This window comes from Hyaena hyaena, unplaced genomic scaffold (genome assembly GCF_003009895.1).
Source record: "Hyaena hyaena isolate Hyena2069 unplaced genomic scaffold, ASM300989v1 scaffold_0, whole genome shotgun sequence".
Classification (NCBI taxonomy): Eukaryota; Metazoa; Chordata; class Mammalia; order Carnivora; family Hyaenidae; genus Hyaena; species Hyaena hyaena.
The window spans coordinates 8,062,732-8,083,073 of record NW_024080632.1 but is presented as its reverse complement, the minus strand read 5'-3'; the positions used below and the strand labels follow the sequence as shown (position 1 = coordinate 8,083,073).

Genomic DNA, 20,342 nt, shown 5'->3' with positions numbered 1-20,342 from the left:
ACCGGATGGCTCGCGGGAAGAAAAGGGAGATGAAACACACACTCTTCTGCATCCAAGGTTCTCTCTCATTTATCTCTTGCCTGCCCTCTCTGCTCTGATCCTCTTTAATTGAAACCCAGTACGGGAAATAGTAACGGATATCGTGCTCAAACTGAGAAAACGTGTCTGGGACTCTAAGGGGACAGTTAGTTCAGCAGCCTTGGAGGAGCTGATCTTCCTTGGCCCTGTCAACCTTTCTGACAGTAGTGGCCATTTAATTAGCCATGCCCCCTCACTTACACATCTTCCTGCTCCCTCTGCCCCGGCTGCTCTCCGAGGGCGAGACCCCCCCGCCGCCAAGCCCCCTGGCACCAGACACCACGGCCAGTAATCATGGGAAGGAGCAGAAGCGGGAAACCTTGGAACTGAGCTCTCCCGTCCAGATGAAACCTCCCATCGGCCGGTGGGGACTTGAGAACGTTCCGCTGTATTTTTCCTTCCCCCTTTTTCAAGTGTTCTGTCCCTTAGAACCCCCAACCCCACCCCACAAGCCAGATTCCTGGCACAAATTGCTGAGAGACCATTTACGCGCTTACCTGTCTGGACTGAGAATCTGAAAGAGGATGTGGAATAAAGAAAGGTGTTGGGTAGTCAAGAGGGCCGGAGGCCCAAGCCAGCTCTGGCCTGCGTCTCGCTGATTCTAGGTCAGATAAGATGAGAAAGAAAAAAATTCCCTGCCCTCTTCCTCTGAATTCATTTCTGCTGGACTAAGAAACATCCATTACTATCTTTTTTTTTTCCCCTTTAAGTAATTGGGCAAAACACACAAAGAGAACATTGAAGATGTCGATTGGTTTGAAATTAGGAAACCACAATTAGTTCCTTTTCCTGTGAGAGAGAGAGGGAGGAAGAAACCCTTCACAGATGTATAAAAGGCACTCTCCCCCCTCCCCACACACACGTACTTCAAACCCCCTCCTTTGTTTTCCTTCCAACTTCTCTAAATCGCTAGCCACTTACAAGTTTGCCGTTTTCCAGGGTGATCGGCTCTGATGAAAGGTAGGTGCTAATAAGAATAATGCAGGGGGTGAGATCTTTCCGTTTTGCTTCTGCCAAAACCGTATTTACATTAAAAGGAGATATGGTAAGCAGGGATTACGTGAGTAGTGAATGATGCTCTAGAAACGGCATAAACCAACTGGCGCCAAAGTGAGCCTCCGAACTAAAAATACTGCTTCCCCAAGCTAGACAACTTTGACAATCTTTTCTCTCTCTCACACACACACACACATGCACGCACGCACGCGCTTCAGACTCTTGCACTGAATAGCCCTGATCAATAATTTAGAGGGCTGTCAGAGGACAGGGAAATGTGCCTTCCGGGAAGGCCCTGTGCCGCTAGCGCAAGGCAAAGGTAGGAGCTGGGGCTTTAGGGCAGACGGGTCTCCCCTCGCCCTGGGCTCCTGCGTTCCAAAGGAGATAAAAGGGGGAGAGAGAGAGAGAGAGAGCGCCTCTTGGAGGGGTGCAGGGGGAAGGGTGACTTTGGTGATCCTTTCCAACCTACGCGGATGGGTCCAACCCTATTTCTCTCAGGACACCTTATCTTCTTCCTGGCCAAGGGCGTGAGGTGGAGGTGCCTGCCTGAACCCCAAGAAGAACTTCCAGCCTGCTCTGGTGACAGGCAAAGATGGGGGGGGCAGAAGAGGGAATACAGAGGCAATGCAGAAACACAGAAAAGCGAGAGAGAATTCAGAGAGGGCCAAAAACAAAACAAAAAACAAACAAACAAACAAACAAACAAAAAAAAAACCCAACAGCCAGAGAAAATAGAAAGGGAGGAAGAAGATGAAGAAAGGATGGAAAAGAGAGTAAATCAGAAACAGAAGGAACAAGAGAAGCTAACGGCCTGGGGTGGGGTGGGGTGGAGACAGATGGGAAGGAAAAATAGAAACTTAGAACAAGGCAGAGATGCAAGAGAGAGAAGAGAAGAGTTCAAAGAAACAGCAAGAAAGAGTATACAGGTCTACAGTCCCAGTCCTGAAAGATGAAGAGACACCGGGACACCAACAGACTGATCAACCAACCGAAACAGCAAGGAGAAGAAGAAACCAAAAAGATGGGTGCCCTATCTGGTCCAACCTAGAGGCTTGTGCCTGCCCCCAGAGGGAGGAAAGATAGAGAGGCTGATTCTCTGTCAAAGAGAATGATCTGGCAGCCTCCTGGCCGGGGAGGAACTGAGCTCTGAAAGCAAGTTTTGGGGGGATGGAGGTGGGGGGTGGCCAAGTGACTGCAGAGCTCTAGAAGGAACATTTAGCTTCCATGGTCTGTGCCCAGGTCCTCTACTGGGCTCAGAGCTGCATATGGCAGAATCAGGGTTTGGGGTTGCACAGGGGTGCTAATGTGGGGAGGGGGTTGCTAGCAGCATTTTGCAGGACTCCCAAACGGTAAGCTAGGCACTCCGGAGGGAGCGGAGTCCCTGAGATCCAGGGTAAGAAAATCCAGTCCCCAGTTAGCTGAACAGAGCAGCCAAGGAGGGTGGGAGCCCTAAGGCCACATATAGTCAGTTTCAAAGCTTGTCAGTTTCCAAAAAAAAAGGCCATATCTTATGTGGGGGGGGGGGAGGCGCCCACTGGGCAGAAACAGGGAGCCATCTCTATACCGCCAGGCGACCAGAGAACCCCTCCCCAGTAAAAGTTTCTGTATTGACCAACCACTGTAGGAAATTTCTTAATTAGGCCTCAGACCCCTGGAGAAACACGGGTGTCTTTATGTCAACAGAGTTTCTAATTTAGCGACACCTCGGACTGAAAAAAGGTCGGCGCAAAAGGGGGGGGGTTGAAAGTTTAAGAGGGAATAAGCGTGTAATAGTCCCCCGCCAGACCTCACACATGCTGAAGAGAGTATTTACAGCAAAGTTGCCAAAGTAAACCACCCCGCCTACCCACCATCCCTTCCCCTCTCCTCCTCCCCTACCCCCCTTTTTTTGTAAACTTCAGATAAACACCATTCGGTCACAAAAGGGTCGGTTTGTCCCCTTTATAGTTGGAGGCAGGCGGTGCCTTAGGGAAAAAGTAGGATCCAGCGGCGTCCCTGGGAAGGCTAACTTCTCTGCCGCACTGGTGGCCTGGACTAAGAAGAGAGGTGCTTTGGTTTCGCATTTGTGTGTGCGTGTACACGAAATTTGTTCTGAGGCTCCTCTGCCCCTTTGCCACTTTACCGTCTACACACCCACACACCCGCACACGCACACAGCTTTGCCTTAAACGCTGCAGGCATTACAGATAGCGAGACGTGGTTTTTGTCTTTTAAAGTAAAAAAAAATCAGGCCTGCGATTCAATGAAAACTTTTTTGCAAAAAGGTGCAGGAACGTCTGGGGGACACCGGAAGTTCCGTGGGTCCTCTCCGATCCAAACTTTGCCGCCCCCCCCTTCTCCCGCCTTTAAAAGTACCACTTTCCAGACTCTCCCGAAGGGCAGGCTCCTTCAATGCTTCCTGTAGGTCTTTTGTTGAGAGTGAGGCAGAGAGAGAGACTATCGTGGGGATCTGCAAACAGAGAGAGCGAGAGCAGGCCGTGTAGACCCCCGCGTCTGGAGCCTGAAGCCGTGCGCCCCGGGGCGCGCTAGCCTTGCGGGCTCTCGCGGCTGCCGGGCCTGGCACAAATCCTCGGAACGCGCTGGCCAATGTTTAACCCGAATGCGGTGGCCACCAGGCCTCTTTTGTTTGTTCGCAAATTAATCACCCAGCGCACGGCCGGCGCCAGAGTGGGTTTATCACCCACCGGGAGGGGGGCGCGACGGCCCAGCAGAGACAAAGAGGAGTTCGCACCTTCCAGCTTTTGATCCCGAGTTACCGCGGCCTCCCAGCAGAATACGAGCCTCCCGGGGCCGAGTCTGGGAGGTCAGTCATAATTGGCGGAAGTTTGCAGACCATTAGCAAGATGTCGACATTTTCGATTCAGAACCCCGCAAACTTTCCTCTCTTCCCCCCACCCCTGGCGAGCAAGAATGGGGGAGGGGTTACCGAGCGGTAACTGGGGTGACTCCCAGGGTGAAGTCAGAACTACGGTCAAAACACCGGCATTCGAGGGAGGGGGCGACGTGAGGCCCAGAAATCCCGCTCGGTCCACGCGGGGGCCAGAGGCAAGTCAAGATATTTACAAGTAAAATCAGCAAGCTGGCTCCCCAAGTCCCAAGCCGGAGGGAGGCCAAGGAAGCGAGGACCTAGTGAGACGTCTCTCTCCCCTGCATCTGCTCGCTTGAGGGCACCGAGACAGTGGGGGGGAGCGGTGGGGGGGTCAGACGCACTGTGGCTGCAGAACTGCTTTCTGCTTGGAGCGGCCAGACAGACATTGGCTGGCGAGTGCAGGCAACCTCAGATCGCGGGGATTTGGGGCCGCTCCTGAAAGCGCCGCCGAGCCGCCCCGGGCTCAGGAGGCGGGCGATGTGGGGGAGGGGGTGGGCTCGGGCCTCCGGAGACTCGTGAAGCCCTGCAGTGACCTCGGTGGAAGGCGCAAGGAGGGGTAGGCCTGGCCTCTCGCACCCTCCGGGATCGGGGCGCTAGGGACGCGGGAGGGGGCGCAGTGAGCCCACACCCCAGGCCCTTGTCTCCTCTCTCTTCTGCACCACCGGCAGAGAGACCCCAGAGAAAGACAGGACGAGAGGGAAAGAAGGGGGCGTTCTCTCTGGTGACTTCAGGGAATTCTGAGCGCTGGCGCCAAGCGCTCTTAACCATGTGCGTCAAAAATGCGAGGCTGGAAAAGCTTGTCGCCTCTCAAGTTCCGCCCCTATCTCGAGGCCGTTGGCCCACAATAGAAGTGCATTTTCACCCTCCACTTGCTCCCATTTCGGAGTCTGGGAGCTGGGGGCGTGGGGGGATGCAAGGCGGACTGAGAGAGGACCGCGCTCGCTGTCTACACACAGACACACACGTCCCAAGCCTTGGGTTTCTTAACCCCCTAGGCCCTGAAGCCAGCCCTTTTCCCTGAAAGGAAGCTCTCCACTCAGAAGGGCAGAAGAACATTCTCCCCAAGATTTCCATCCATCCAGACAGGGACGGCCCAACTCACTGCCCCTCCCCCAGAAGCGAGCGATGGGGGTTTGGGGAACCCTCTGATCCAGACAGGGACCTGCGGTAACATACAAATTCGGTGACAGGTCTGATTCGGAAGATGCCTCCCTCCCCTTCACCCCTGCAGGGGGGGCAGAGCCCCCCCCCCAACTGGAACCAGTCACCTCGCCTCTGGGGTGGGGGCGTATCACGGTTTGTTTTACAAATTCACCCCGTACTTCTGGTGAGATAAGTCCCCAGGTGGAGAAAGGACGGAGGCAGACAGAAGTGGAATGCCCAGAGAAGATACAAGGAGGGCGCGCCTCCCCCCTACCAGCTCGCTCAGGGCCGCCGCGGTGAGGGCAGGCCCGTAGCCTAAGTCCCTCGCCGCGCTCCTTCTGTCCGGGTCTCCATTCTCTCCTCTACACTCACGCACACATTCACGTGGAACTCGGGGAGCCCAGATTCGGGCAGAAGACGAGATCGGAAAGGGCTGGCAAAAAAAAATCCCCGAGTCCGCCTCCCGGGGTGAGCGCAAACCAGGGCCGGAGGAGGCAGGCTGTGTACGTGTTTGCGTGTACGTGTTTCCCGCGGGTGGCTCGGTCCCGGGGCGCCCGCGCGTGTCCGCGCGCAGCCGTGGCGGGGCGCTCGGGTCCCCGCCCACGGCTTCGGGTGGGGCCGGGGGAGGTAGAGGGAGCCCCCCGCACGCGTGTGCCCGGGAGCCCGCGAGCCCAGGGAGCCGGGAGCCCGGCGCCGAGAGCCACCCGAGCTCGGGAGCCCTTCGGCGGCGGCCGGGCGGAGCTTGGCTCCACCTGGGGCCGGAGGAGAGCGCGCCAGCCCGGAGTCGCGGCGCGCTCGCCACTGCGCCGCCGCCGCCTTTTGTTGCGGCCGGCGGCCGATCGGCAGCTCGCGGGGGGCTCGGCCGCCCGCCCGGCCCTCCCGGGGCCGCGGCGAGAGGGTGCGCCGCAGAGGGAAACGGCCGCGGCGGCCGGAGAGGCGCGGCGAGCCGAGCGCGCGAGAGGCGAGCGCCCCTGCCCGGCGCCCGGCGCGCTCTCCGCCTTCCTGGCCCGGCTCGCTCGCTCCCTCCTCCTCCCCCTTCCTCCCCGGGCCCTGCCTCCTCCCTCGATCCCGGGCTGGATGACTGAGGCATTTCAGACGTGGGCCGAGCGAGCTCAGGGACTGCAGCGATCTCTCGATAAGCCACCTAGAGGCGACTCTGCGCGCGCTCCCCAGTGGCTCCCCGCCCTCCCTCTGATCATGTTGACATATTCACAGGACAGGCAGTAGTACCGATGCGGCGCTGCGACGTTACAGTTTCCGACACCTTCTTTTTATAACTCGCCTCTATCCCCCAGCACTCGACCTGTGAAAACCACGCCTATGCAGCAACACAATTGGTCCGAAAGCGTCAAAGAGCCAATCAAGAGGCCTCCGGCTCCCCGCAGCCCACAGCACAGCCCGACCTTCTAGAGCCGCCGAGCAGACGCCCGGGGAATTCTAGAGGCGGAGGAGGGTGGCGCGGAGCTCCCGCTCGCTCGCTCTCGCGCCCTCCCTTTCCTCGCGCTCCCGCGCCCGCTCCGTCCCTCTCTCCTCTCCCTCTCTCGCTCACTCTCTCTCTCCCCTCTCCCCTCTTCACTCCCCCACCCCACCCCACTCAGTCCTCCCTGCCCAGCGCGTCTGGACGCAGATTTAGGAAGCGATTTCGCTCACGTTTTAGAACAAGGAAGACAGGCGCGGAGTGCAACATTGCAGGACTCGGATTGCAACCCGGGACACCCTCCGGAGGCTCGGAGCAGAGGAAGGAGGAGGAGGGCGGACGGAAGCCAGTGTGCAGTTCGAGTTTTGATAGCGCTGGGAGAAGAGAGCCTGAATCAGAGATTTTTTTTTTTTTTTTTTTTAAGGCCAGAGACTTTTCCGCTCTCTCGCTCGCTGGCGAAGCCGGGTCTACGCTGCTGCAGACGCCTCCAGCGAGAGAGAGGGAGAGGAAGACAGACGGGGGGCGGGGAAGAAGAAGGAGAAGAGAAGGTAAAAAAAGTCTCGGCGCTGAGCCGTCCGCAGCTGCAACAAAGCGCCGGGGGGCCCGGGAGCGAGTCCTGGGACCCGGGGCTGCCGCGTCGAGTTGGCTGCGCCGCGGGGCTCGGGCGCCAGGGAGACCCTGCTCGCCGCTCTCGCCGGCGAAACCGACTTCCAGGAGCGGCTTCTGAAAACACGCGAGGCACCGGGACAGTCACCCGAGCGACTATGTCTCCTGATTTCTCGCCTTGCCCTCTTTAAAAGCGGCATCCCCCCCTCCCCAAAAGGCACTCCCCCCTTCCCTAGGGTGCTTTCGTTGTGATTTCCCCCCCTTGTTGCTTTGCTTTCTTTCTTTTTTTCTCTCTCAAACTATGCGCTGCTGTTAAAGAGCAAAAACAAAAGCAAACAGCAGCTGCGGACTCGTCCCCGGCTGGAGCCCAGCGCCCCGCCTGGAGTGCATGAGCCTCTCCATGAGAGATCCGGTCATTCCGGGGACAAGCATGGCTTACCATCCGTTCCTACCTCACCGGGCGCCGGACTTCGCCATGAGCGCGGTGCTGGGTCACCAGCCGCCCTTCTTCCCCGCGCTGACGCTGCCTCCCAACGGCGCGGCGGCGCTCTCGCTGCCCGGCGCCCTGGCCAAGCCGATCATGGATCAATTGGTGGGGGCGGCCGAGACCGGCATCCCTTTCTCGTCCCTGGGGCCCCAGGCGCATCTGAGGCCTCTGAAGACCATGGAGCCCGAAGAAGAGGTGGAGGATGACCCCAAGGTGCACCTCGAGGCCAAAGAACTTTGGGATCAGTTCCACAAGCGAGGCACCGAGATGGTCATTACCAAGTCGGGAAGGTAAGCAAGTAGCAGGGCCCCCTCCCCCAAGCCACCGGAGGTGTTTTCTTCTCCCCCTCCCCGCCCCTTTATCTCTGTTCCCAGAACACTCGGTTGGCCAGTTATTCGGGCTCAGACAAAACTTAGCTCCCCTGGAACCGGGTACAGACTTTCCCCGCTTGCTATTTCCCCAGTGGTAGGAAATTTCAGCTTACCTGGACGTTTGCAGCCGTGGTTTCTCCCACCTGGGGCTGCATCACGGATTTCCTACAGGCTAGATAGAATTTTTCAAAGGAACTCAGACATCTATCTCTGCAGGAAGAAAGAAAACCACCCCATGGCAGGAAGTTCGCTGTTCTAAACCTTTCTGGAACCTTTCTGGAACATCCTTCTGTCTCTGTTGATGGTCTGGTTTTTTGTTTGTTTCATTTTGTTCCCAGCGGAAAAACTTAACTGCCCTTTTCCTTTGTGTGGGAGTGGGAGACCCGAAGCTAACACTCCACTTGCCCTTTCTGCCCTCCAGCCTAGCCTCTGGGTCTGCAGGGGGGGCCTGAGCTTGCCTCCGGCGGGGTCACAGAGAAATGGAAGGGCACTGGGGTTTGTCTGTCTCCACTGCTTCAAGTGTCTGTAATCCGAGGGAGAGTTTAGGCGATTTTGGATAATTAAGGTGATGTTTGCAGAATCCAAGGAGCCACTGATACATGCTGCTTTTTTTCTATACTATCAACCGTATTTTAGCCCTAAAAGGTCCTTGCCTGACCGAACCCTGCCTGTCACTTAAAATCCATGATTTTTTTTTTTAAATGGCTTTGAAGCCTATCAAGGCATAATGTTGGAATAATAAAAATAAAATCCCTATCTTGATGTCTTGAGCTTTCGGGGTCTTTCCTAGCCCAAAGAGGCCAAAGCTGGGCATAAGAATGCTGAAATCCAGAAGACATTTCCTGGGTTTCACAGCGAAGTGCTTCCTTTCAAGTCAGGACTTCGGGTTGCCACGACTTCTGGGAAATCAGAAGCTGTCTGGTGGTACAGTCGTGCCGTTCGGGACTGGCCTGGGCCATGGGAGAATTGTGGTTTGCCGCGTGCCAGGCAGATTGGTTATCAGGCCCAGAAGTCTACCCCAAACTACAAAATTCGTTTTGAGACCTCACCGAAGGCCGGTTTCATTTCCCCCAGCGGCCGGTTCGCTGCTCCGTAGTAGGGAAGCCGGACATTCATGTCCTGGATAGATTTAACTTTTTCTCAGCAGTGGGTGGTGGAGAATTCTAGCCTTGACTGACCCCACGTTTACCAAAATCCTACCCCTAGCTGTTTCGGGGTAGACACACACGGGACAAGGGGAAAGGCAAGAATTTCAATGTAAAGAGGGCCTTCTGTGAAGTCCTACAAGAGGGAAAAATTGTGGAGAAATTGTTAGCCGCTGTAGAGAAATGCAGCCACAGTTCACTTGTTTTGAACCTTGAGACGTTTCACCAGAGTGAAACTGAGGGTACTTAATACTTCTGTCGTGGAAGAATATAATATTGCACTCAGTGGCCCTCCTCTGAACCAGAAGCTCATCAGTCAATCACAGTAGAAAGGTTTTTTTTTTTTTAAATCAGATTGAAATATTTTAGGGCGAACGGAATCAACCCCAACCAAGAGTCTGAGTGATTTCTTTTTCCTTTCTCTTCCCTCTTCTTGTAGGCGAATGTTTCCTCCGTTTAAAGTAAGGTGTTCTGGGCTGGATAAAAAAGCCAAATACATTTTGTTGATGGACATTATAGCTGCTGATGACTGTCGATACAAATTCCATAATTCTCGGTGGATGGTGGCTGGTAAGGCTGACCCTGAAATGCCAAAGAGAATGTACATTCACCCAGACAGCCCTGCTACCGGGGAACAGTGGATGTCCAAAGTTGTCACTTTCCACAAACTGAAACTTACCAACAACATTTCGGACAAACACGGATTTGTAAGTTTCGCCGCTCGGTAATATGTTGTGTGTCTTCACCCGAACACAGGCAATGCCTGCCCTGTAAATCGCAGGTTTCTGCTCAGACTTCTCCCTCGCCCTCCGTTGCTAAGCGTAGCAAACGTGGCTCGATCCAAAACAGAGCCCGAGAGAGGATTCCGGGGTGTTTCTCTTTGATAATGGAAGGCCTGGCGTTCTTAAAGAAACGAGGGCGAGTATACTCTCCGCTCACGTTCTGTGACAATTCCAGGTCTTGGAAAATGCCAGACAGTGAAGTTAAAAACCAAGATAGAAGACGGTTAAGATATAAAATCAATGTTAACGCGATGAGTCCGTCAGGGATTTATTTTGAGTAATCATTCCTGTGTTTTGAAACGAGCTTTATTATTTCTTGGGGGGGGGGGAGGGTTAAGGTTCAGAGCCCTGGCTCCGTTGGTTAAAGGGTGGGAGTGCGTGTTGGGAGAGATTTTTTTTTCCCTTCTATGATAAAAGACTGGGCCTGGGGGAAAGTCAGGTTTGCTGACTGAGGCTGAGCTCTCCAGGAGAAACGTGGTGTGTGTGTTGGAAGCGTGTACACGGAGTCGGTAGCAGCGTCCTTAGAAACTTTGAGGAGACTGGAATTGCTTGTAAAAGTCAAGCAAAAACGCCTTTTGCCCCCTGCCCCTCCCCCTCCCCCGCATTTCAATAAAATAAACCGAGTGATAAGCGAGGAATAAGCAGAAAGATTAGGCCCAGGAAGACGTGAAGGGCGCGGAAATCTCTTCTGCGGGCAGGAATTGCATTTGAAGCCCTTGATTTGATTAAGGCATAAATATTCCTCTCTGGAGTTCAACCTTTCAGGGCTTTAAGTGGATTGGGCTCGTCAATTAGTGGGCGCTTAAAGGACTGAATCATTTTGTAAATTAAAATGCATGTTTTTCTCTATCTTTTAAGACTTTGGCCTTCCCAAGTGAGCACGCAACGTGGCAGGGGAATTATAGTTTTGGTACTCAGGTAGGCTAGGGTTCAAGGTACGAACGGACCTTAGATGGTGAGGGTGGGGGGGAGCCCTTTGGAAATTGAGGAGCAATTTGGATTTCTCCAGAAGATACCATCTGTGGTGTGGAGTGTGCCCAAAGAGGTACTCCGAGGAGAGGAGGTGGGCTCCGGATAAGCTTGGTATCCTCTGGTGGGGTAGGTGTTAGCCTGGCAGGGGTCTTACGGTCCAGTTTATCCCACTAAACTTTTTTTTTCTTTCTTTTTTTTTTTTTTTTTCTGTGTCTCTCCTCTTCCCTGCCCCCTCCCCTTCCCGCCTCAGACCATTTTGAACTCGATGCACAAATACCAGCCTCGGTTCCACATTGTGAGAGCCAATGACATTTTGAAACTTCCTTATAGTACATTTCGGACCTACTTGTTCCCCGAAACCGAATTCATCGCCGTGACAGCATACCAGAATGATAAGGTAACCAAAAGGCGCTTTTTTTTTTCCCTTTTTAATGAGGCTATTTTTCGTCTCACCTTTAAGCTGCTTGGAGAAGGGGATGAGGAGTTTACAAAAGAATTGGGATGGGGGAGGCTGGGTTTCCTTCTGTGATATGACCTTCAGTGGCGCTTTTTTGGGGGGAAGGGGCTCTGAGCCCGTCCAAGAGGCAGGGAGAACACGAAACAAAACAAAAACTTGACCAGCTAGGAATCCAGCGCTGAGGGAGAACGTGCCAAACTAACTTTGCCTAGTGAGCAACTCTTGCAACTGTGCTGGCTCCGGCTTCCCCCACTCCTGGCTTTCTCTTGTTTGTTTTGAGGCTCCGCTTCCTCTCCTTCTGGAAGAAGCATCAAAACCCAGGGTCCAGGTTCTCAGGGCACCAGCTAAAAATTTCAGCTAAAGCCATTTGGGATCCTGGGGGGAGAAACCAATCGGAGAGCAGCTTTTCTCTCCTGGCCAGAAATCCTGAGTAGCTGGTCTGGTTTTTATTACCTTTTATGCTGCTGTGTTTTTTATGGTGTGTGTGTGTGTGTGTGTGTGTGTGTGTGTGTGTGTGTGTTTGGAAAAACCTCTTCTGATCACAGGGTCCTGCTAATCGAGTTGTCTGAGACTTTTGAGAGGAGATGACCAAAAGTCATCTCTTCATTTGAAGTTCTTTTTTTCTCCCTTGGGCCTGAAGCCCAGGATTAGGAGGGCCCCCAAATGGAACTCCAGGCAGCACCTGGTATATAAAGTTATGGTGGCCTGAAGGTCATGGGTAGGTGCATGGAGAGACCCGGAGAAAGTGACTCTTGCTGATTCACTAGCTCCCAGCTTCACTGTTAGCCGGCTATTCTGGGGGTGAGGAGCCGCAAAGGACCCCAGCTCTTCTTCTGAACCCTGGACCTCAGTGAGAGTCCGGCCCACCAGACAACACCTTGCCTTTTGCATTTTGAATTTGTTGTTCCCATGGGTGGGTCCTCTGGCTGTATATACCTCCCCCCACCAAGGGAAAGAATTTGAAAGATTACATGTGATGGCATTCTGCCCCAGCGTGCAAATGCATGCTCCCTCTCGACGCACACTGCCGTGAATCTGAGTTGTTCAAGTAATAATGTAGCATTTTTGATGGGACAGAGAGGCCACAGGCCTTCTCCGACCTGATGGGGGTGGCAGAGCATATCAACAAGAACCAATGTTTCCAGTGGTCATTCCATCCCTTGACATCTGTAATCGTAATGTCAATAGTGTAATTCCTCGACCCTCCTCTGCGCCCCCTCCCCCAACCCGGCAAAAAAAATTGAGCCCACTCTGGCACGAGAGTAGCAAACCCCCATAAATCATTTCATTAGATTCACAGGAAAGTTTGCAGTGTATGCTGTGTGTGTGTGTGTGTGTGTGTGTGTGTGTGTGTGTGTTTGGGGGCAGGAAATACGCCATAACATAGTTTATGATTAGTTGCACCGTATTAAAAAAATGAAAGCATAACTTTAAGATCTACAGGTTGTCCGTTTTGACAGCCTCGACAATCTTGCCATTTCTAAATCTGAGCTCTCAAGGCTGCGTACAAAAGAGGGTGAGGCCTTTTCCGGACGGTATAATTTCAGTCTGGAGTTTCTGCTCTGGCTTCCTATGGGAAATCGAAGCCAGGGTGCAGCCCCCTTGATTTCTTCTCTCCCGGCCCCCTTCACACGGACACTGTCAGGCCCTCTCGCTTCCTCTTTAACCTGGCGTATCCGAAGGACTTCTTTGGGCAGTCAGATTTCTAGTAGACTGATTTGGAGGAAAAACTCCCCCAAAACGTTCTAGAAAACGAAGCCAACGTCTCTTTCTTGCTTGTGCTGCCTCCTCTAGATAACTCAGTTAAAAATAGACAACAACCCTTTCGCAAAAGGTTTCCGGGACACTGGAAATGGCAGAAGAGAAAAAAGGTGAGTGAAGACCCTTACCCAGTACTTACTTTCTCAGGTAACCCGCAGAATTACTTTACTAGGACCCAGATCTCAACTATTAGAAGCGGGATGCGGGCACTTGGAGTAGGAAGGTTGGGGGAAGGGTCTGGGAGAGGGTGGAAAATAATTGACTGCCTCTCTGCCACCTGCTTGCGGACTTCAGGACGCTTTCTGTGCCTCCTCTGTATTACCCTAAAGGAGATGAACTTGGCCCCACCATAGTGGTCTCTGGAAGACCACTGTCAGGGATATATACAGACGCCTGGTAATTCCTGATTAAGTCCATCCCCCAGCAGGTCCCAGGAAAGGACCGAATCATTCACAAAATGCTGCGGCATTTTTTGCAACCTTGTCTTGCAAATACCATCCGACAGAACTGAGGCCCCTTGAGAGATCTGGGACGTTCTCCTTCATGGGTATATGTAGCAGTTTGCATTAGGCAGACAGCTGGAGAGTATATGGAAACAGCTCTCCCCTCCCCCACCCGCTTTCAAAGAATTTCTCAAATCCAGACGATCAGCCCAGATTTTTAACCTCTCCCCTTGCGGGGGTGGGGTGGGGCGGGGGTAAGCATTAAAAATAATTTCCAACATCTAAATAGATTTTTTTTGTTGTGCTCCCTGTTACAATGGACGGGTTGGTAAAACAAAGCGCACGCTCAAATGAGCACTCTCTCCCAGTCTTAGCAACCAGTGGGGAGTGGGGAGGCTTTGTGTTCACCAGTTGGGGCGCCCAGTCACCCTCCTTATGTAAGGCCTCCGAGTCAGCTGTCTGTGGCCCATGTGCTTGGCCTAATGAATAGTGAGCTGAAACCTTCTTCCTCAACAGCCCCCTCCCCTCCGTGCCGCACACTGCGGCCTCAGGCCTCCTTACAGGCTCAAGCACGATGCGTGGGCCTCTGGCTGCCTCAGGGGCAAGCAGGTTTCGTAGAAACCGTGGGTGGTGGGCAGGGAGAGGTGTGCCCCCCGTGCCTCCTTTGGGAGGGTGAGGCAGACAAAGAGGGGAAATGTCTGTTCCGACCTCTAACGCTGGGTGTGGACTCCTGGCACAGAAAACAGCTCACCCTGCAGTCTATGAGGGTGTTTGATGACAGGCAGAAGAAGGAGAATGGGACCTCAGATGAGTCCTCGAGCGAACAGGCCACCTTCAACTGCTTCGCACAGTCCTCGTCTCCAGCCGTCTCCACTGTAGGGACATCGAACCTCAAAGGTAGGACCTGATCACCTTCAATTTCTCTACTCCAGGTCTGGGGCAGGGGGAGGGGAACGGCTGGGAGATTTGGGGGCGGGGGGGGGAGGGTATGCACTCAGGAACCTGCTCTTCAAAAACCTCAGATGCTTCTTGAAGTCCCTAAGCAGGAGCCACAATTCAAAAAGGGTGGCCAGGTGTGTCCCCTTCCCTAAGTTGTATAAAGGAGAACTCAGAACTCCCTTCCTCCAAACCTCGATTTGGCTGAGGCTGGGGTGTCTGTCCTTCTGGGGGTGGGGGGCAGCTTTGAAAACTTGCGTGGAGCACCCCTCTGTCTCTCCCTCAACTCTCTCCAACCTAGCAACTGCTGACTTTTTACTATTTCTGAGCTCTAGATTAAAAAGTGTTTGGCCTGGGGGTTGGGGTGGGGTGGGGGGAGGGAGGCAAGAGATTCTCTGCCACCAGGAACAGGGAAGGTGGCTGAGAAAACGTCCAGCCCTGGAGCGGACAGTTGAGCATTGGGAGCCTGACAGTTGAGCACTGGGAGCACGGAGGAGCTGAGTAGGGAGTGTGTGTGGGGGGGAGGGGATGAGATGGTTCAAATCCCCAGTTCCTGTGTTTAAAGAGCAAGAATTATTTATTCGGAAAGACACACACTCTCTCAGCAGGAAGAAACCTGTTTCTAAGTGAATTAAAATGAAAGTCCATTATGATTTCAATCCATTTAAACCTTAAACATTAAATAGGATCCCTTTTTCTTTCTTCTTTTCCTTTTTTTTTTTTTTTTTTCCTAGTGGGAGACCCATAGAGGGTGTGGTGAAAAAGAAGAGAATCTGTGATTGTCCATGGGCGGGGGATGGGGGTGGTAAGCCAGCCGCCCCCATCTTTGCCTGCAGGGACAGGGGCAAACAGAAGGTTCCAGTTGAGAGTGTGTGTGCGTGCGTGTGTGTGCGTGTCTTTGTGTAGGGAATGCGTGTATTTCTGCCACTACCAATTCAGATGTCAGGGTTCAAACAAATCCTTCTGAAAGAATTCACAAATTTGTGCAAGGTGCCAATCTTGGTCACTCACTGAACAAAGACTGTATATAGTAACTAGAAGGTGTTCTGGAAGTGAGTTTTAGGATACGTGTAATTCTGTTTTCAAAAAGTGAATGCAGTGAGGTGGGGAAAGGCAGTAAAGGCTTGGACACCATAAGAGCTCAATGGATGATTGTGAAAAATAGCAAAATCCGCCAGCAGTTGGGGGGGGGGGTGGTCTGGAGGGGAAGCGGTTCATTTCTATGCACATATTGTAAATTCATTGTTAGCTTACTGAATCATCCCTGTAAAGGCGTGAGGTATCATCACTTGCACTTTGCAGATGAGAAAACTGAGGCACAGAGAGGTTAAGGGGCGGGCAGGGGACCACACAGCTCGTAAACGGCCTGAGCTGGGATTCAGACCAGGCCACTGGAGTTCCGCTGGCCCAGATTGGAGCTCACGCCCTTCCGCTTGGCTTTTGTGCCCCTCCCGTGGTAGATCTGTGTCCCAGCGAGGGGGAGAGCGACGCCGAGGCCGACAGCAAAGAGGAGCACGGCCCCGAGGCCTGCGACGCGGCTAAGATCTCCACCACCACGTCGGAGGAGCCGTGCCGCGACAAGGGCAGCCCCGCCGTCAAGGCGCACCTCTTCGCCGCCGAGCCCGGCGGCCGGCCCCGGGACTCCGGGCGGCTGGACAAGGCGTCGCCCGACTCGCGCCACAGCCCGGCCACCATCTCGTCCAGCACCCGCGGCCTGGGCGGCGAGGAGCGCCGGAGCCCCGGCCGCGAGGGCGCGGCCACGTCCAAGGCCGAGGAGGCGCGCGCGCTGCCCGGCAAGGAGGCCTTCGCGCCGCTCACGGTGCAGACGGACGCGGCCGCCGCACACCTGGGCCAGGGCCCCCTGCCGGGCCTGGGCTTCGCCCCCGGGCTGGCGGGTCAGCAGTTCTTCAACGGGCACCCGCTCTTCCTGCACCCCGGCCAGTTCGCCATGGGGGGCGCCTTCTCCAGCATGGCGGCCGGCATGGGGCCCCTGCTGGCCACCGTGTCCGGGGCCTCCACCGGCGTCTCGGGCCTGGACTCCACCGCCATGGCCTCCGCCGCCGCGGCGCAGGGACTGTCGGGGGCGTCGGCGGCCACCCTGCCCTTCCACCTCCAGCAGCACGTCCTGGCCTCTCAGGTAATGAGGGGTCATACCCCCGCAGACCCTCCCTTGATTCACTCTGGTTACCCCCCCATGCCAGACCCTCACCCAGCCCCCCTCGCCTAGGAGCCTTAATAATAACAATAATAATAGCAATAATTGCTAGGTCAAGGTTTATCTCACTGACTCAGCATAATCTGACCCTTCCCCCCACCCCCGCCCACCCCCCAAAAAAACTAAAAACTTTTTTTGACTCTTCTTCTAACTTAAGGGCTGTTTCAGGTAGGGTAGGTAGGCAGTAATAACGGTAATAGCTGTTTCTAGCACACTTAGGTCGTGTTTGGTCTGTTTTAACTTCAGCGACACTCTTGTCCCCTCCACTTTATAGAAGAAGTGGCAGAGGCCCAGAGATGTTGAGTAACTTATCCAAAGTCACACAGCCGCCAAGTGGCGGAGGCGAGGCTCTACCCCAGGCCCTCTGACCTCAGGCCCTTCTTCAGGGTCTCTGATTTTCCTCTTCGGAGCTGAAATGTCTTTTAAATGGTTCCTAGCCAACACAACAGCCCACCAGGAATCCCACCAGGGAGGGGTAGGGATTTTGGGGGTGGGCTTGTGGGACGCGTGTCCCTGTCGTTCACCCCAGACAGGCCGGCCTGCCCTCCAAAGGGTTAATGGTTTGTGCCTTTGTGGGAAATGTCAGAGGAGAGGGGCCACTCCTTCGGCATGGCGGCCCCTTATGCGGCTCAGACAGCTGTGCTGGGGCGCAGGGCAGCTGGGGAGAAGTCTCTGGCCGCTTGGAAGTGCTCTGAACCCAGCGAGGAAGGTTCTGTGGGGTTTTCTGCACGCCCTTGCCTTTGTTTTGTCTGAGTACATTCGTCTCCCTTCTCTGAGCCAAGAGGCAGGGTTTGCTCCCCTCTGGGAGGCGGGGGAGGGAGCTGAGAACATGGCTGGCTTCTGGCTTTTTCCCCTTGCTCCCCACTCCTGCAGACCCTGCCCCCAGAGGGGCTGCCCGGCAAACAGGTAGCAGAGGCACCCCAAGGCCAAGGACAGAGAGACCTGGCCCACATCAGGGGCCCTGCATTTTCAGTTCTGCTTCCGCCACTTGAAGCTGAGTGACCTCCTGTGCCCGTGGGACCTTACCTCGGTTTCTCTACCTGTCGTACTAGTGTATCTGGCCAGAGGCTTTCTTTGTCTCTGTTTAGGGCAAACGTGATTCCGCTCCCCCCACCCACCCAGTTGCCTTTAGCAAGTGTATGTCCCGTAAGTGATACCCCCTGCTTTGCACTTGGCCACCTTTGTGGCAGGACTAGCCTGCAGCCCCATTTATCAGATGCACCAGCTGACCCCAGTGGAGAATTTCTAACAGTTCTCCTGGCCAGGTGCCCCGTGGAGGGCGTTGCGAGCCTTGGCTCATTCGCTACCCAAAGCCCCTAAGTGTAGGAACTCCCTCCGGGTGGTTTTTTCCTCCGTCAGAAAGCTGGGGCATGGGGAGGGAAGCGGTCTGGAGAAGGAAGCCTTGAGTGCCCCAGCCCCTAGAGATTAATGGCCCGCCCAAGGCCCCAAGGTTGGGGGGAGGGGGGCGGGGGGCATGGTCGAGGTTGGAGGTTGGCTCCTTCCCGCTGCGCTGGTCCCGCTGGGCCAGCTCACCACCCGTGTTTCTCTCCCCCCCCAGGGCCTGGCCATGTCGCCTTTCGGAAGCCTGTTCCCTTACCCGTACACGTACATGGCCGCGGCGGCCGCAGCATCCTCGGCGGCGGCTTCCAGCTCCGTGCACCGCCACCCCTTCCTCAACCTGAACACCATGCGCCCGCGGCTGCGCTACAGCCCCTACTCGATCCCCATGCCCGTCCCGGACAGCAGCGGCCTGCTCACCACCGCCCTGCCCTCCATGGCCGCGGCCGCGGGGCCCCTGGACGGCAAAGCCGCCGCGCTGGCCGCCAGCCCGGCCTCGGTGGCCGTGGACTCGGGCTCGGAGCTCAACAGCCGCTCCTCCACGCTCTCTTCTAGCTCTGTGTCCTTGTCGCCCAAACTCTGCCCGGAGAAGGAGGCGGCCACCAGCGAACTGCAGAGCATCCAGCGGCTGGTCAGCGGCCTGGAGGCCAAGCCAGACAGGTCCCGCAGCGGGTCCCCGTAGGGCCCTCCCCAGGCAGACCTCTTCATTCCAGTCTCCAGTCTGCAGTGCACTTTGTTGGACGTAAAATAAACCGCGGGCGCGCCGCGGGGTTGGCCCTTTGTGCGTCCTGCCTGGGAAGGGGGTGCCGGACTCCTCGGCAACGTGCTAGAAACCGGCCCCGTCTTCCCGGCGTGGTCTCTGTATCCAGGATCTGACTGGGATCCCGGGGCCCAGAAATGTCTGTTGCGTTGAGCAGTTGGGGTAGGAGTTAAACCATTTCTGGCCACAGCACCTCTAGACCGCTCTGATTGCTGTGGGGAGAAGGTGGCCAGGCCCGCCAGAAGGGGAGGTGTGGAAAGGCTTCTCCCCCAGTGCAGATCTGTCTGTCTGTCTCTCTCTATATATATTTTTCCTTCACCGTGTCAAGTAGAAACAAAAACAAATAAAATTTAAAAAAATATACTGGGGACAAATGAATACATTAACATGATTCTGTTTGTGAACATTAAAAGCTTTATCGCGACTTGCATATCAGTTCTAAATAAATGACGGAGAAGCATTGTTTGGGGGAAGGAAGTCCTTGCCACCCTTGTTTGGTCTCTATTAAGGAAATCTGTGTCTTTTTAATATTCTTGTGATGTTTTAAGAGCCGCTATAGGTCTCTTCTTTGCATGGTCCACAGTAATGTATTTGCGGTTTTTATTTTGAATGCTTGCTTTTAGAGAGAAAAGAACATGAACCCACACCCCCCCCCATTCTCTACCCTCCAATCGGCAAGCCCAAGGGGAGGATTTAAAGAGAAGGGGTGAGGAGAAACACACACACACAATGAATTTATTTTATCTCCGCTTTGTAGGAGGATTTATGTCTCAGTTAATTCTCTTTCCTCTATATGCAATAACAAGGTTTTAAGAAAAATAATAAAGAAGAAGCGAGACTATTAGACAAAGTATTTATGTAATTATTTGATAACTCCTGTAAATAGGTGGAATATGAATGCTCGGAAAATTAAACTTTAATTTATTGACATTGTACATAGCTCTATGTAAATAAGATCGCAGCCGCCAGGTTTTGTGTTCTTGTTTTCCTTTCGTCAATTTTATTTCAAGGCCACAGGATTGCTTTTAAAACTAGAAAACACACTTTCTGCACCGACACCCAACAGACTTTCCAAAGAGCTGTCTGAGAAGAAAAGAAAAAAGGATTTTTCTTTTTTTAGTGTCCAAGAGTTGGGGTAAGAGGCCATTGTCTATTTCACCCCAAACTGGGGAGGTGTGCAACTTCCCTTAAATTCCTTAAGATAGAACACCCTGAGAGTGTTTCTGAGATTGCTTGGGAGGGGCGGGGGTGGGGGGGGCCGGGAGTGCAGAGGCTGTGGATTGATTTCCTAATTTTTCTTTTGTATTTGTATTTGCTAGTCTGATTTCTTCAAAACGAAGTGGGATTGACTACTGTCTTCAATATTGATGGTGTTTTGAATTTGGTGCCTCTAGAGCTATATAGTCCCAGTTCACAGGTCAGGTGCTGAGAGATGGTTTAAAGACAAAAACTCATGAAGGTATATTTTGTGTTAATAATTGTTGATGAGTTCTTTGGTTTTCTGTATTTCTTCCCCTCTCTTTAAAAAACAGCATTGAAATTTCAATAAATTTTTATTGAAATGTC

At 54.0% G+C, this 20,342-nt stretch overlaps 2 protein-coding genes across 25 annotated transcripts in view; one reads left to right on the top strand and one right to left on the bottom strand.

Moving 5' to 3' along the window:
- LOC120246955 (collagen alpha-1(I) chain-like) overlaps positions 1-8,137 on the bottom strand; it is a 17,228-nt gene extending 9,091 nt beyond the window's left edge. For 4 of the 23 annotated variants that reach the window (XR_005525461.1, XR_005525639.1, XR_005525551.1 and 1 more), the window contains exon 1: positions 576-732. Coding sequence is in view for 2 of the 23 variants with exons in the window: in XM_039254996.1 (XP_039110927.1) it covers positions 5,361-6,176 (816 nt within the window). In the remaining 21 variants the exon portion in view is untranslated. Of the gene's footprint in view, positions 1-575; positions 738-999; positions 1,797-5,360; positions 6,373-8,080 lie in introns of those variants that run through there. The other 19 variants (XR_005532383.1, XR_005532447.1, XR_005532512.1 and 16 more) reach the window with 13 other exon arrangements.
- TBX3 (T-box transcription factor 3) lies at positions 6,655-20,342 on the top strand. 2 transcript variants are annotated; one of them, XM_039253193.1, is made up of 8 exons: positions 6,655-7,886; positions 9,552-9,819; positions 10,753-10,812; positions 11,117-11,263; positions 13,118-13,194; positions 14,267-14,424; positions 15,924-16,600; positions 18,237-20,342. In XM_039253193.1, exons 1-8 carry the CDS (start codon positions 7,498-7,500, stop codon positions 18,696-18,698), a joined length of 2,238 nt encoding a protein of 745 aa, XP_039109124.1. In that variant the 5' UTR covers positions 6,655-7,497; the 3' UTR covers positions 18,699-20,342. The 2 variants fall into 2 exon arrangements, with proteins under 2 accessions (XP_039109124.1, XP_039109867.1); XM_039253936.1 differs by lacking the exon at positions 10,753-10,812 and having other exon boundaries at positions 6,656-7,886.